This window comes from Haliotis cracherodii, unplaced genomic scaffold, assembly GCF_022045235.1.
Source record: "Haliotis cracherodii isolate W230 unplaced genomic scaffold, xgHalCrac1.p SCAF_7, whole genome shotgun sequence".
NCBI lineage: Eukaryota > Metazoa > Mollusca > Gastropoda > Lepetellida > Haliotidae > Haliotis > Haliotis cracherodii.
This window is the reverse complement of record NW_027266330.1, coordinates 40,499,322-40,511,751: the sequence shown is the minus strand read 5'-3', so window position 1 is coordinate 40,511,751 and position 12,430 is coordinate 40,499,322. Positions and strand designations below refer to the sequence as shown.

Below are 12,430 nucleotides of genomic sequence, written 5' to 3'. Positions count from 1 at the left end.
AGGAGGAGTAGGGGTTGGCGAGGCTGTATTTGAAGAGCAGTAGGGGTGGGCGAGGCTGTATTTGAGGAGGAGTATGGGTTGGCGGGGCTGTGTTTGAAGAGCAGTAGGGGTTGGCGAGGCTGTATTTGAGAAGGAGTAGGGGTTGGCAAGGCTGTATTTGAAGAGCAGTAGGGGTTGGCGAGACTGTATTTGAGAAGGAGTAGGGGTTGGCGAGGCTGTATTTGAAGAGCAGTAGGGGTGGGCGAGGCTGTATTTGAAGAGCAGTAGGGGTGGGCGATGCTTTATTTGAAGAGGAGTAGGGGTGGGGTGAGGCACTATCTGGGGAAGGTGAAAAACAAGACACTTTTTTATCTAAAACCATGATCCCAAATATATTTTTAAGAAAAGCACCTTGTAACATTGTACAATGTGACAATGTCATTTTTTTGGCAGGCAATATATTTCTTTATAACAGGATTTTCTGGGACAATTTATGTTTTTTAATGAAATCCCAGCGCCCTGTAAACATCAGAATCAACACCAGAATCAGCAGACAACCCCATTCCCGATCTGTCTGTAGCATTTGACACGAGTCTGCTGGTATAGATCTGATCTATTTTGACCGACGCTGGGTGTGTACGAGGCCAAGACACAGACATGGTATTGGTCGATGCGTTATCAGTAATCAAGCGTGTATACAACTTGACATAATGAAGCAAATGCGTCTACGTTGAATTGATACGGATATCGAATGCATATGTCGACAGGTTGGTTTGACCTTCCGACTGGTCACTTAGTATGGGGATGGACCACAGATTTGATAACTGCGTACTTCCATAACATTCCCCAAAAACGGAATGGAAACTGAAGACCTTTCACGACCCCAAGGATCCTATGATAACAGATTAAGAACCACGCACGCGCACGCACACGCACACGCACACACACACACACACACACACACACACACACACAAATGACGAATTCTCATGTATGTTTTTCGTTTATGCGACATTTTTGTACATGTAGGTACATATATGCGATGTTATGACTGTAACGCTTTTTGTTGCAGGTATTGGCTTCGGTCTGGCGTGTTCACCCTCTATAGTTGCTGTAGAGCGTTACTTCATCCATGGGCGGTTCCAGGCGTTGAGCGTTGTGGTTGGTGGGGTCGGGGCAGGCATCATCACCTTCCCCATCATCATCAGACACATGCTGGACATGTTTGCGTGGAGGGGAACTCTCCTGCTCCTGGGCGGGGTGTCGCTCAACCTGTGCGTGTGTGGTGCCCTGCTCAAGCCTCTACCCGGGGAGAAGGAGGTACGCCTCCTGCCACTCCTGTCCTGCCTCCCCCTCCGAAACCCTCTGTTCCACGGCATGTGCATCGCCAACCTCTTCTGGAGCTTCGGGTCCACCATCATCTACATGTACCTGCCATCCTATGCAATATCGCAAGGAACGGACTTCGAGAGCTCCACGTTCCTCGTGGCTTGTGTCGGCATGGCCAGCTTCACCAGCAGGATGATATTCGCGTTTATGGGGCACAACAGTACGCTGGATGACGTCACGTCTGTGCTGTGCCCTGTTGGACTTGGCGTGGTTGTCACTGGCATCTGTCCGCTCTTGTTCAAAGACTTCACGGGTCAGATAGGATACACGTTACTATTCGGCTTCTATAGTGGATATTGGACAACATTCCTCTCTCAAGCTTCCCGGGAGCTTCTCGGCCCGGAGTATATTGCTATGGGCAACGGGTACCTGTGTTTTATGATAGCCTTGGGCTGCCTCACCGGAGGACCAGCGGCAGGTACGGTTATGCTGGTCTCGATATGGGACTTGGTGGCTATACGACCCCTGGTCGAGGATAACATATGTTTTATGTAGATATTAGAAACAGCTCCGCTGTCAGTGTTATATCCTTTGATAGGTGTGCTAGCTTTACTGATCTTACGATAAAATGTCTTACGTTTTTCGATGCCGAATTTTTGACACTCGAACAAAAAGGATCAGGAATATTGACAGCATTTTGGCCCACAATGTCTGATTTTCGAAATCATGAACCCTCAGACTTATATCAATACCTAATGTGGAGATGAGGCTTATATTTGTGTAGACTGGTGATTTTGTGCTGGAAGCGTTCTTGCCACATGTCTTTCACCCCAGCTAATTTCCATAGATGTAAGTACAGACAGTACAAATATATTGTAATAATATTGTTAGTTTTTCTTGCAAAGTTCTAAATATCGACCCTGTCACGCATTGTCCTGTCAGAGACCGACATGACACTTACAGTCTCTATATATAGGTAAGCACTGAAATAGGGAAGGTATGAATTAGAAAACACGATAACCTGGCACGAGATTGGTAACCAGCAGTATACATGGTTGGTCGTCATTGTAACAAGCACTTCCTGTATACGTGGGGCGTCCACGTGGCGTCAAGCAGTACACGTGGTAGGCTGTCAATGTAACAAGCAGTGCATGTTGTTGGCCGTCATGGCAACAAGCAGTACATGTTGTTGGCCGTTATGGCAACAAGCAGTACATGTTGTTGGCCGTCATGGCAACAAGCAGTACATGTTGTTGGCCGTCATGGCAACAAGCAGTACATGTTGTTGGCCGTCATGGCAACAAGCAGTACATGTTGTTGGCCGTTATGGCAACAAGCAGTACATGTTGTTGGCCGTCATGGCAACAAGCAGCACTCGTGGTAGGTCGCCACTGTAACAAGCAGTAATTTAGAAGACTAAATCTACTTACCCAATTTTTGAACAACGATTTGACATGTTGTTTATGTTGATACCATTGTTTGTCTGCGACAGGTTTGCTGATACAACACGAGAAGGAATACAAGTACGCCTTCTACCTAGCAGGTACAGTACCCGGCGACACCACCGCTTCACCCACAGCCAAACTGTCATTATCAGCATCTTTGTCGGAAGATTCCTAGTTAACTCGTATTCATTTAAACTTAAAATATAGAATACGCTTTATTAGTATCGAATAACGATGGTCATCCATGAGAGCACTGAACTAGGAATGGTACCACTGCCTTGTTAAGTAAATTCATATTATAAGATTATTGCGTGTGTATGTTTATAAGCTGCGTCATATCTCTGTCAATGACTAACTGGCGTATGCCACTGTATATGCCCGACCTTCATGCATCTTGCTATATTCTTCCCAGGGGCGTGTCTGCTGTGGAGTTCCGTCATCATGGTGCTGTTTAAGATCAAGCGCTGCGTTGTGGCCAACAAGCCCCTGACTGACCACAAGATTCCCCTCATGGACGACGAGGAGGATTACAAGGACACGGAGAAGACTCCGCCGGCGGCAGACGACATCGTTGTGTGGGTAGCACGAGATCTGTGAATATGTACTGGACGCCAGGGACCTCCTGTCTTCATGTGGAATTATTGTTGACACTTGATAATGATATGATTGTTTGTGTTCAAGTTGGCCTGGGTTCATGCGCGTTTGTTTTTGTTATTAAGCCATCCATATGTTTTTGTGTTTCTCATCTCCCAACTCAACCAGCAGGGAATAGGGTAGGCGAAAATAAATAAATAAATAAACTAATTTACAATTAACAAATAAACAATTGACTAATTGTGCAACGTATGTTATGACATTTTAAAGCTTAGAAAATTTGGTACCGGACTTTAAATTTAATTATGACTTAGATCAAGTCGCTTTGCTTCGGAAACAAGTTTATATAAATATAGCTTAAGAAAGATCAACTTGAACAGGTTTTTCTGAGTTTGCAATGGTAGAAGTATTTAATTTTATCACATCGAGGCATAAAGTTCCACAGCGGTGGGAAATATCCGGATAGGAAAACTTTCATTTCACGTCGGAATGAAAATTCGGGAGATGGGAAAGAGAAAAAAAATATGGACAGCCTCACTGGAAGAATGATGACTATGCAGGGGACGTGCTACTTCATCTGAAGTATGTTCATAGGTTGGACAGATTAAGATCTGCCGCAGACATTGAGCCATCAGGAGGACACTAGCTTGCAGGTCCACGAGCACTGAGGTGCACACACACCTTCTCTCCCTCCTGTCAGCTTGTTAGGGTGGCGGGTGCATGTCTCCCTTACTGCTACATTTAGTCTGATAACACATACACTTCCCTCTATTCTAACTAAACTACCGATAAAGATGGGATATAGTATTCATTATGTATTGAAACATCTCCACCGTATATACAAACTGTCCTATTTCGGTTACCGGAAATTCATGTTTGCTTTTCGGAATAGCACACCCGTGTTTGTACCTGAGCTGTCATATGTTAAAAACACATCACGAGTAATGTAAAGAGTTTCATTTTGGAGACACTATAATCCTAAAACTGTATGCTTCCCCAGGAAAATTATTGTTAAGTCGTGTTTACTTGAAAGACGCTAACTCCCTATTCCAGTTGAAACTAACCAGCTTTTCTTCCTTCCAGACATGCAGTGGTAACCTCGGTATGAACTAACATCCACCACCTTGCACCTCCATTGCCAAATAGACTGTTCTATTTAGCATGGGTAAAGGCTGAGAGTTAGAAATCGAGTGGGAGATTCCAAGTTTGCTGTAAGTGTGATTGTGTCGCGCGTGGAGACGGGAAGGCTCCCGGTTGTGCTGGCTGCAACTGACACCGTGGTGCTGTGTGGATCTGCCGTCGTGACTGCATTTATATAAGTGGCACAATCAAAATTGTTTCTCAAGCCGTTACAGTGGCGACATCTTTACTTGTTCCTAAGCCTACTCAAGATTCGATGGAAAATACACGTTTCTTCTTTGTGCCGTGTTGAAGGCATGACGTAAATCACTATGCAAGCCGGTCTCCGGCCCTGTGGCTGCGGACTTTCAGCCGATGTTCAATGTAGATATATATGTATGCGTGGATTTGGGGCGAGGTTCAGGGGATGCCATTGTGTGTTCGTGTGACTCTCCACCTGCCAATTTCATTGTCAGCTGCAAGTCACGAAATTCAACCAGACCAATTTTGTTTTTTGTTTAACTGATTTACTCAATTCTGTCAAGGATCTCCTTGGCAAAACGTGATAGGGGTCGGTTGTTGTTGAAATGACACTACTTCGTGGTGAGACAACTGATAAGGATAGTACATTGAACGCTTTCTGTGATTGTTTGACCATTTTGGTGTAGTTGCCTTCAATGAAACAAGTACGGTTCTGAAATAAGTGCACACTCAGCCACGATTTCCTATATTTCGTTTCATTTGGCAAAGGAAAAACAAGAAACGTGTTGGTCTGGCGTTTGTGAGGTATGTTTGAAAGTGTGGAACTACAACAAGAGATTCATCACGATTTACAAATGATGTTGTTCATATAGTATTCTGGTTCATATGAATATTTATATAGTCTGTTGCAATCTGTCGTTGATTGAGATTTATGTGGACAAAATGATAACAACACTGCTACCAGTCTGATGCTTTACTCGACAGCGTTTGCTGAACAGTCAAGGAAACCTGTCACCCAAAACGCGACCTTCACCTAGTTGGTAAATCAAAGGGGCGGAATGGACCATGTGACATTTAAAGCAGTGGTAGTGAACATCGTACATTTTCTGAATACCTGCCGTGTGTCAGTACATTGATAAGTTACAGTTACTATCTGCTCCACAACTAATTAATAACAGTGATGAACTTCCATAAAACTCCGTTATTGTTATTAATGCCCCCCCCCCCCCCCCCCCCCCCCCACTCTCAACACCAGGCATTTGGTTAATATATATAATGTGTAACACATCCCTCTGAAAACAAGGACTGTCTTGACGGGTCGGTAATCCAGGGTCGGTAATCAGTCCGTTTCTTGTTTCTGGTACGTACGAATAGACAGAGGTATGTGCAGTTTATCTTTGTCATGCACAAACAATGCACGATAGCCGCGAGTTATCCAGTTATTTATAATGACATGTTATCAGTTCGTGTAAATATAATATTGTACGATATCATAGCCAATCAGTTGTATTTATACTTTAGATAGTGGAACGGTTGACACCCCGCCTAGACCGGTGTCACACTGTCGAGGGCATACAGCACACACTAAAGGCCATTTGACAATGGTTTTGTTTCGGTCAATAACATACAGCTGACATCGACCTCAGCCTTAAATAGAGCATGTGTTCATGAATGAAAAAGGGCGTATTTCATGAAGTTCCAGTTAAAACATCCGAAATTGCAGTAGGTGAAACAAATGAATAGCGGGTATTTTGTTTCAAACGATTATTTTAGGATGTAACATGTGTGCAGTTTGACCCGCTCATACGTATAGTTAGTGTTTGAAAAGGCGACATAAAATTAAAACACCAATTCGTCTCATGCCGGAACGTGTTTCCAGTAGTACGCGGGACGTCCTATTGAAAGATGGCGCCATACGTCCCAATAACGCCTCCCTACCTCTATAGTGTACTGTACGGCGAGAGACTTGGCTCCCTGGCAGCTGTTGTTTCTAAGACAGTGAGTGACAGTCAGAGACGTCTCTCTTTAACACTGATGGTCTGAACTGTTGTAAAGTGGACCTGTTGTGTCAAACGTTGCTGCTGCTTGTCATGCTCCGATAGTCATACAGACCCTGAAACAAATATATCCAAATTAGCCCATGCAAGGCTATGATATTTGGCAAGTCTAGGTTAGTGCAGTATGAGGATGAAGGAAGTCTCTGGACTTCTTTTGTTATATTTTGTAACTGTAATTTAACAACAACAACAAAATTGTTCTGTAAAATCGTTCATTTCAGAGATTAGATGTTTGTCCAATGCTTCCGCACCCAATGAATTAGTATCTCTGACAGAATGATATGTCCCAGCCTCAATGTCGGGACAAATTATGTTCCACAACTCGTCAAAGCATAAAGGTTATCACGTCGGCTAAATTCCTCGCCAGACAGTTCCGCTGATTCCCTAGACTGACATGTTCCGTAGGCAAGAGAGTTAATTGACTTTTAAAGTCCAGTTTCCACCCTTGCCGAACGAGGCTCGAATCCCTGGGCTCGATCGTAGCGCCACCAGTGGTTATTACGAGATATGTTCCTTCTAATCATCTCCTATGGATCAATCAGATTCCATCACTTGCATTTGGTTCAAACAGAACGGTGGCGCCCAGTCAAGACGATCTGATCGATAATCCAGATCCATGTTCTGATAAAAAGGGTCTTACATCGCGAAGTGCTTCAAATCACGCGGGCACCTTTATTAAAAACATAAAAAAAAGGTTTGGAAAATATCTGTTGACAACGAGTTGGCGGTGCACATGCTTTGCAAATACTGCAATCGACCGAAATCTGCCCGACAATTTACGAACCGGATTTCGATTTCTTTGCGCGATTTTGATTTGACTATGCAAAAACTCGTTAGTCCAGTCAAAATGTAACTCCATAATCCCAGCCTAGTTCGGCAAGGGTGGAAATTGGACTTTTATAGTCAGTTAACTCTCTTGCCTCGGGAAGATGCAAGACTGATAGCTTGACTATGTACTATGGTGGCCGAGATAGAGCTTGACTATGTACAGGTGGCCGAGATAGAGCTTGACTATGTACAGGTGGCCGAGATAGAGCTTGACTATGTACAGGTGGCCGAGATAGAGCTTGACTATGTACAGGTGGCCGAGATATACCTTGACTATGTACAGGTGGCCGAGATATACCTTGACTATGTACAGGTGGCCGAGATATATATGGTGTTTGCGTCAATCTTAAAGAATGGTGTCTTCCTTTTAGCATGACCTCTTAAGGTCACACACAAGACACGTCACGTTACATGGGTAACGATGTCTACGTGTTTGTCCTAAGCTGTGTAGATGAAGTGCTCCGAGGCAAGGCACGGCCGCTGCTGTAGTGCTGTAGTTTGGAGGTGACTGCGATTCCGCTGTACATAGCGTGGTGGTGACGTGTATAAGTGTCCAGGGATATACGTGACTGTACATATACCTATTTTCTTCATGTTCGTTTGAGATTATCTGTCATTTGGGACATTAATAAAACAAGTTGATATTTACAGGTGTATTGTGTGTTTGTTTGACGACAAGTGCATGTCAACAGCCATGTGTAAGAGGGGCACGGGGCACTTGATCGTCTTAGGCGCCGCAAATATGCTCCAAATAAGTATGCGAAATATCATGATTACAGAAATACAAAGAGGCAAGATACAGGTAATGGTAATGAATGGAAAAGGACAAGGTGTAACATGGCGATCAACAGACCATGTTAGCTGTGTACTGGAAGGACAGGTGTAACATGGCGATCAACAGAACATGTTAGCTGTGTACTGTAAGGACAAGGTGTAACATACCGATCAACAGAACATGTTAGCTGTGTACTGTAAGGACAAGGTGTAACATACCGATCAACAGACCATGTTAGCTGTGTACTGTGAGGACAAGGTGTAACATGGCGATCTACAGACCATGTTAGCTGTGTACTGTAAGGACAAGGTGTAACATGGCGATCAACAGACCATGTTAGCTGTGTACTGGAAGGACAAGGTGAAACATGGCGATCAACAGACCATGTTAGCTGTGTACTGGAAGGACAAGGTGTAACATGGCGATCAACAGACCATGTTAGCTGTGTACTGGAAGGACAAGGTGTAACATACCGATCAACAGACCATGTTAGCTGTGTACTGTGAGGACAAGGTGTAACATGGCGATCAACAGAACATGTTAGCTGTGTACTGTAAGGACAAGGTGTAACATACCGATCTACAGAACATGTTAGCTGTGTACTGTGAGGACAAGGTGTAACATGGCGATCTACAGACCATGTTAGCTGTGCACTGTAAGGACAAGGTGTAACATGGCGATCAACAGACCATGTTAGCTGTGTACTGTAAGGACAGGGTGTAACATGGCGATCAACAGAACATGTTAGCTGTGTACTGTAAGGACGAGGTGTAACATGGCGATCAACAGAACATGTTAGCTGTGTACTGTAAGGACAAGGTGTAACATACCGATCTACAGAACATGTTAGCTGTGTACTGTAAGGACAAGGTGTAACATACCGATCTACAGAACATGTTAGCTGTGTACTGTGAGGACAAGGTGTAACATGGCGATCTACAGACCATGTTAGCTGTGTACTGTGAGGACAAGGTGTAACATGGCGATCAACAGACCATGTTAGCTGTGTACTGGAAGGACAAGGTGAAACATGGCGATCAACAGACCATGTTAGCTGTGTACTGTGAGGACAAGGTGTAACATGGCGATCAACAGAACATGTTATCTGTGTACTGTAAGGACAAGGTGTAAAATGGCGATCAACAGACCATGTTAGCTGTGTACTGTAAGGACAGGGTGTAACATGGCGATCAACAGAACATGTTAGCTGTGTACTGTAAGTGTGCCAGCAATCGAACACTTGTGTGCAGTCAAAACTTGAACGTTTGAGATGTTCGTTTGGACGACTCCAGTAAGTTAAGGATGAGTCTGGCCTCATCTGACAACAAAGCGAGACCTATGACCATTGGTGCCTTATTATAATGTGTCGATTTGTTGACGGGGTACAACACGTGGTCACCGACCATCCAGATTAGCAGCATGCAGACTATTTGTAATCGTTTCCTCAGTTTCTTGGATACCGGAAGCCTGGGGCAAGTGTACAACTCTATTTCTTAAAGCCGGCTTTCTGATTAATCGATCCTGAGCAAGGGTTTCAGACCTAGGGCGCCTTGTCCGGGCCGATCATTAACATTTCTGCAGAAACCTGTTCAAAAGTCTGCAAATCACAGACTGAGACACATTAAACATTTTGGCTACCTCTCGCTGAGTTCTACCAGTTTGAAACATGCCCACTGCCCTTACACGTTCATCACATTATACATGACAAATACGGCATTACAGCAAGAGAAGCGAGCTAACGTGTTGCAGTGGATAATGAAAATGACGACCTTTCACTGAAGTGTCCAAATCGAGAATGACCCCCTACCCACTTGCACGGAGGAATTGCTTGATCACCGTGCAATGTTTCAAGTGTGTTTGGGTGTTAGGTATTGGTTCCGAAACCGTTCTGTCTGTGGCAGTCATTGTTCAAAGGTAATCATATCATTTATATTTCATGATTTCCTACTTTTTGGGGAGAGGACATGTTCGCCCCTTAGTGGCGCCGCTGATCATGTGATTTGATCTGATACCGGACGCACCTATAGTGATGTGTCCGCACCATGCCCACGGACCCACGGAGGCGGTCCCATAAAAGAGCATCCATCGTGAAACATTGAGCAGTTTCACAACTTGCCTCGACGATATCTGACTTTCGAGGGAATCACCGTCCTTGACACCTCAAGCAGTAGGACCTGTTTTGATGCGACGTCAAAGAGCTGCAAAGATAGGCTTGGGCATGGCATCATGGTAACTGGACAGTGTTGTCAGTGGTGAAAAGTTCTGTTCTCAGACGAGTAACAGTTTTCACGGCAGTATGATGGTCGCACCCTGGTGAACAGACTCAGCCGTGAACTCTTTGCTGATGTCAACGTACGGGAACAAAATCAGTTTGTTGGTGGTAGTATTATTGTGTGGGTGGAGTTTCGTTCTGGCACAGGCCTCCTTTCTGTGTGATCAATGGTAATTCTCTGATCATTCGTGCTTCGCTGTCTCGGAAAGATTGGACCAAGAGCTGTTTTGCAAGACACAATGATAGATCCCATTATCCCCGCGTCGTCACTGACTTCTTCGGACTGAACAATGTCACACAGATGGAGTGACCTACATATTCGCCCGCCGCGGCGCCAACTAAGCTCTGGAACCAACAAGCGAGACGTATCATCTGAAACAGCCTGCCCGTTGGTTGGTAAGCAACATCTTCATTTTGACCCCGAGAGACTTTGATAACATGTAATGTTGACAGTATTCTGAGAACAGTCATGTTGACACGGAATTTTAGCTGTTCAGGTGCAATAAAATATTTATCCCACACCAGGGAATTCGTACTTTCTTTCATTTATATCAAAAATAATCTCTGTTGCCTCACTTGTTCTGAGTCCCGTGAAGTTTCCGGGTTAGAGTTGACCTTCGGGTTGTCAAGTTCGCTGACTTGTGAGAACACGAGATAGCTATTGGTTATAGTAGGACTACGACAGCATTGTTGTTGCCAGACACACTCTGAACACGAGGTTTTGAATGCTTACAGTATTGGCTAAGCATTTTTTATGTCGGATTTAGTAACGTAAGCAAAGATTTAACCTCTATGGATGCCAGTACTATCGGAAGAGATGCCATAACTAGAGCGGTATCACGGTGGAGCAGGTGCACGGCCGTGAAGCAGAACAATAACGAACACTGCACATCCACATGCATACCAAACCCTATATGTACAGAGGTGAGCGCACATGTACATACTTGCAATATACTAAAACATTTACGTGCAGTAGTGGTCAAAATGACGTTGTTGATATGGTTGCTGTGATGGATAGGACCATACAACTTAAAGTTTGCAATGGTTCAAGTTTTGACGATCTCAGAAGAGCTCAAAATGTCCCGGTAAACAATGAATGGGTAACCCCTAAAGAACAAACGGACAAAGGTAACAGCCATGGGCATGGTGTGCACGAGGTGCTCGATGGATCGTGACAGAATCGTTGTACATCACTGTCAGAGAGCACAACAACATTTGCTATTTATGATTGCTACAACTGAATGCAACTGTGCCTCCTTCGTTTGACGACCGAAGAATTAGGCAGATGTGTAGGTATGCTTGTAACTGGGTCAAAATTGCCAACGTCAGCCAAAGTTTGATCAGCAGGGCATGGAATCGATACCAGACGTTCAGGACAGCTCTCCAATGACATGCAGGTGGTCGACAGCATTCCAAAACACAGCGGGAAGACAGGTTTCCCCTCACGGCAGCAAGCTGTCATCATTCCGTGACTGCCACCACGCTAAGAAATGACCTGTCCAACGCAGATGGTATTAACGTTTCTACTCAGACAGTGAGTAATCGACTCCTTGAGGTGAGTCTCTGGTTACGGAGGGCGTGCATTCCAACTCCACTGATCGGAGAGGCAGGCACGTCTGGATTGGACTGAAGATCATGTCAATTAGACAGAACAGGATTGGGCTTAAGTACTTTTCAATGATGAATCGAAATACTGTCTAGACTTAAAAAGATCGTCGTGCCCGAGTGTGCCGTAGACGAAGAGAAAGATTTCCGAATTCAAACGTTGCCGAACATGGCCGCTATAAAGTGGGCTTAATTATCATTTGGGGTGGGATCAGGAGAACTGAAAGAACCGATCTCCAAGCAGGGCACGATCACAGGTGTGTGCGCTACAGGGATGACACCTGGACGTGTACGCGAGGCCGAATGCATCATGGACGATAACGAACGACCTCACTAAGAACGGGGAGACCACTGTCCGGATCACAGAGTTGTATTTTGGACAATGAATTTGTCTTCGTGGGATATTTATTTTAGTTTTTGTCAGATACGCTCATTTTGACGGACT

At 44.6% G+C, this 12,430-nt stretch overlaps 1 protein-coding gene across 4 annotated transcripts in view; it reads left to right on the top strand.

Annotated features, from left to right (window-relative positions):
- Window positions 1-5,672, top strand: part of LOC139447197 (monocarboxylate transporter 12-like) — a 42,378-nt gene extending 36,706 nt beyond the window's left edge. For all 4 annotated transcript variants that reach the window (XM_071228419.1, XM_071228421.1, XM_071228420.1 and 1 more), the window contains exons 4-7: window positions 1,052-1,786; window positions 2,801-2,851; window positions 3,166-3,328; window positions 4,431-5,672. In XM_071228419.1, coding sequence (XP_071084520.1) covers window positions 1,052-1,786; window positions 2,801-2,851; window positions 3,166-3,328; window positions 4,431-4,455 — 974 coding nt within the window. In that variant the 3' untranslated portion in view covers window positions 4,456-5,672. The remainder of the gene's footprint in view (window positions 1-1,051; window positions 1,787-2,800; window positions 2,852-3,165; window positions 3,329-4,430) is intronic.
- Window positions 5,673-12,430: the final 6,758 nt, after the last annotated feature.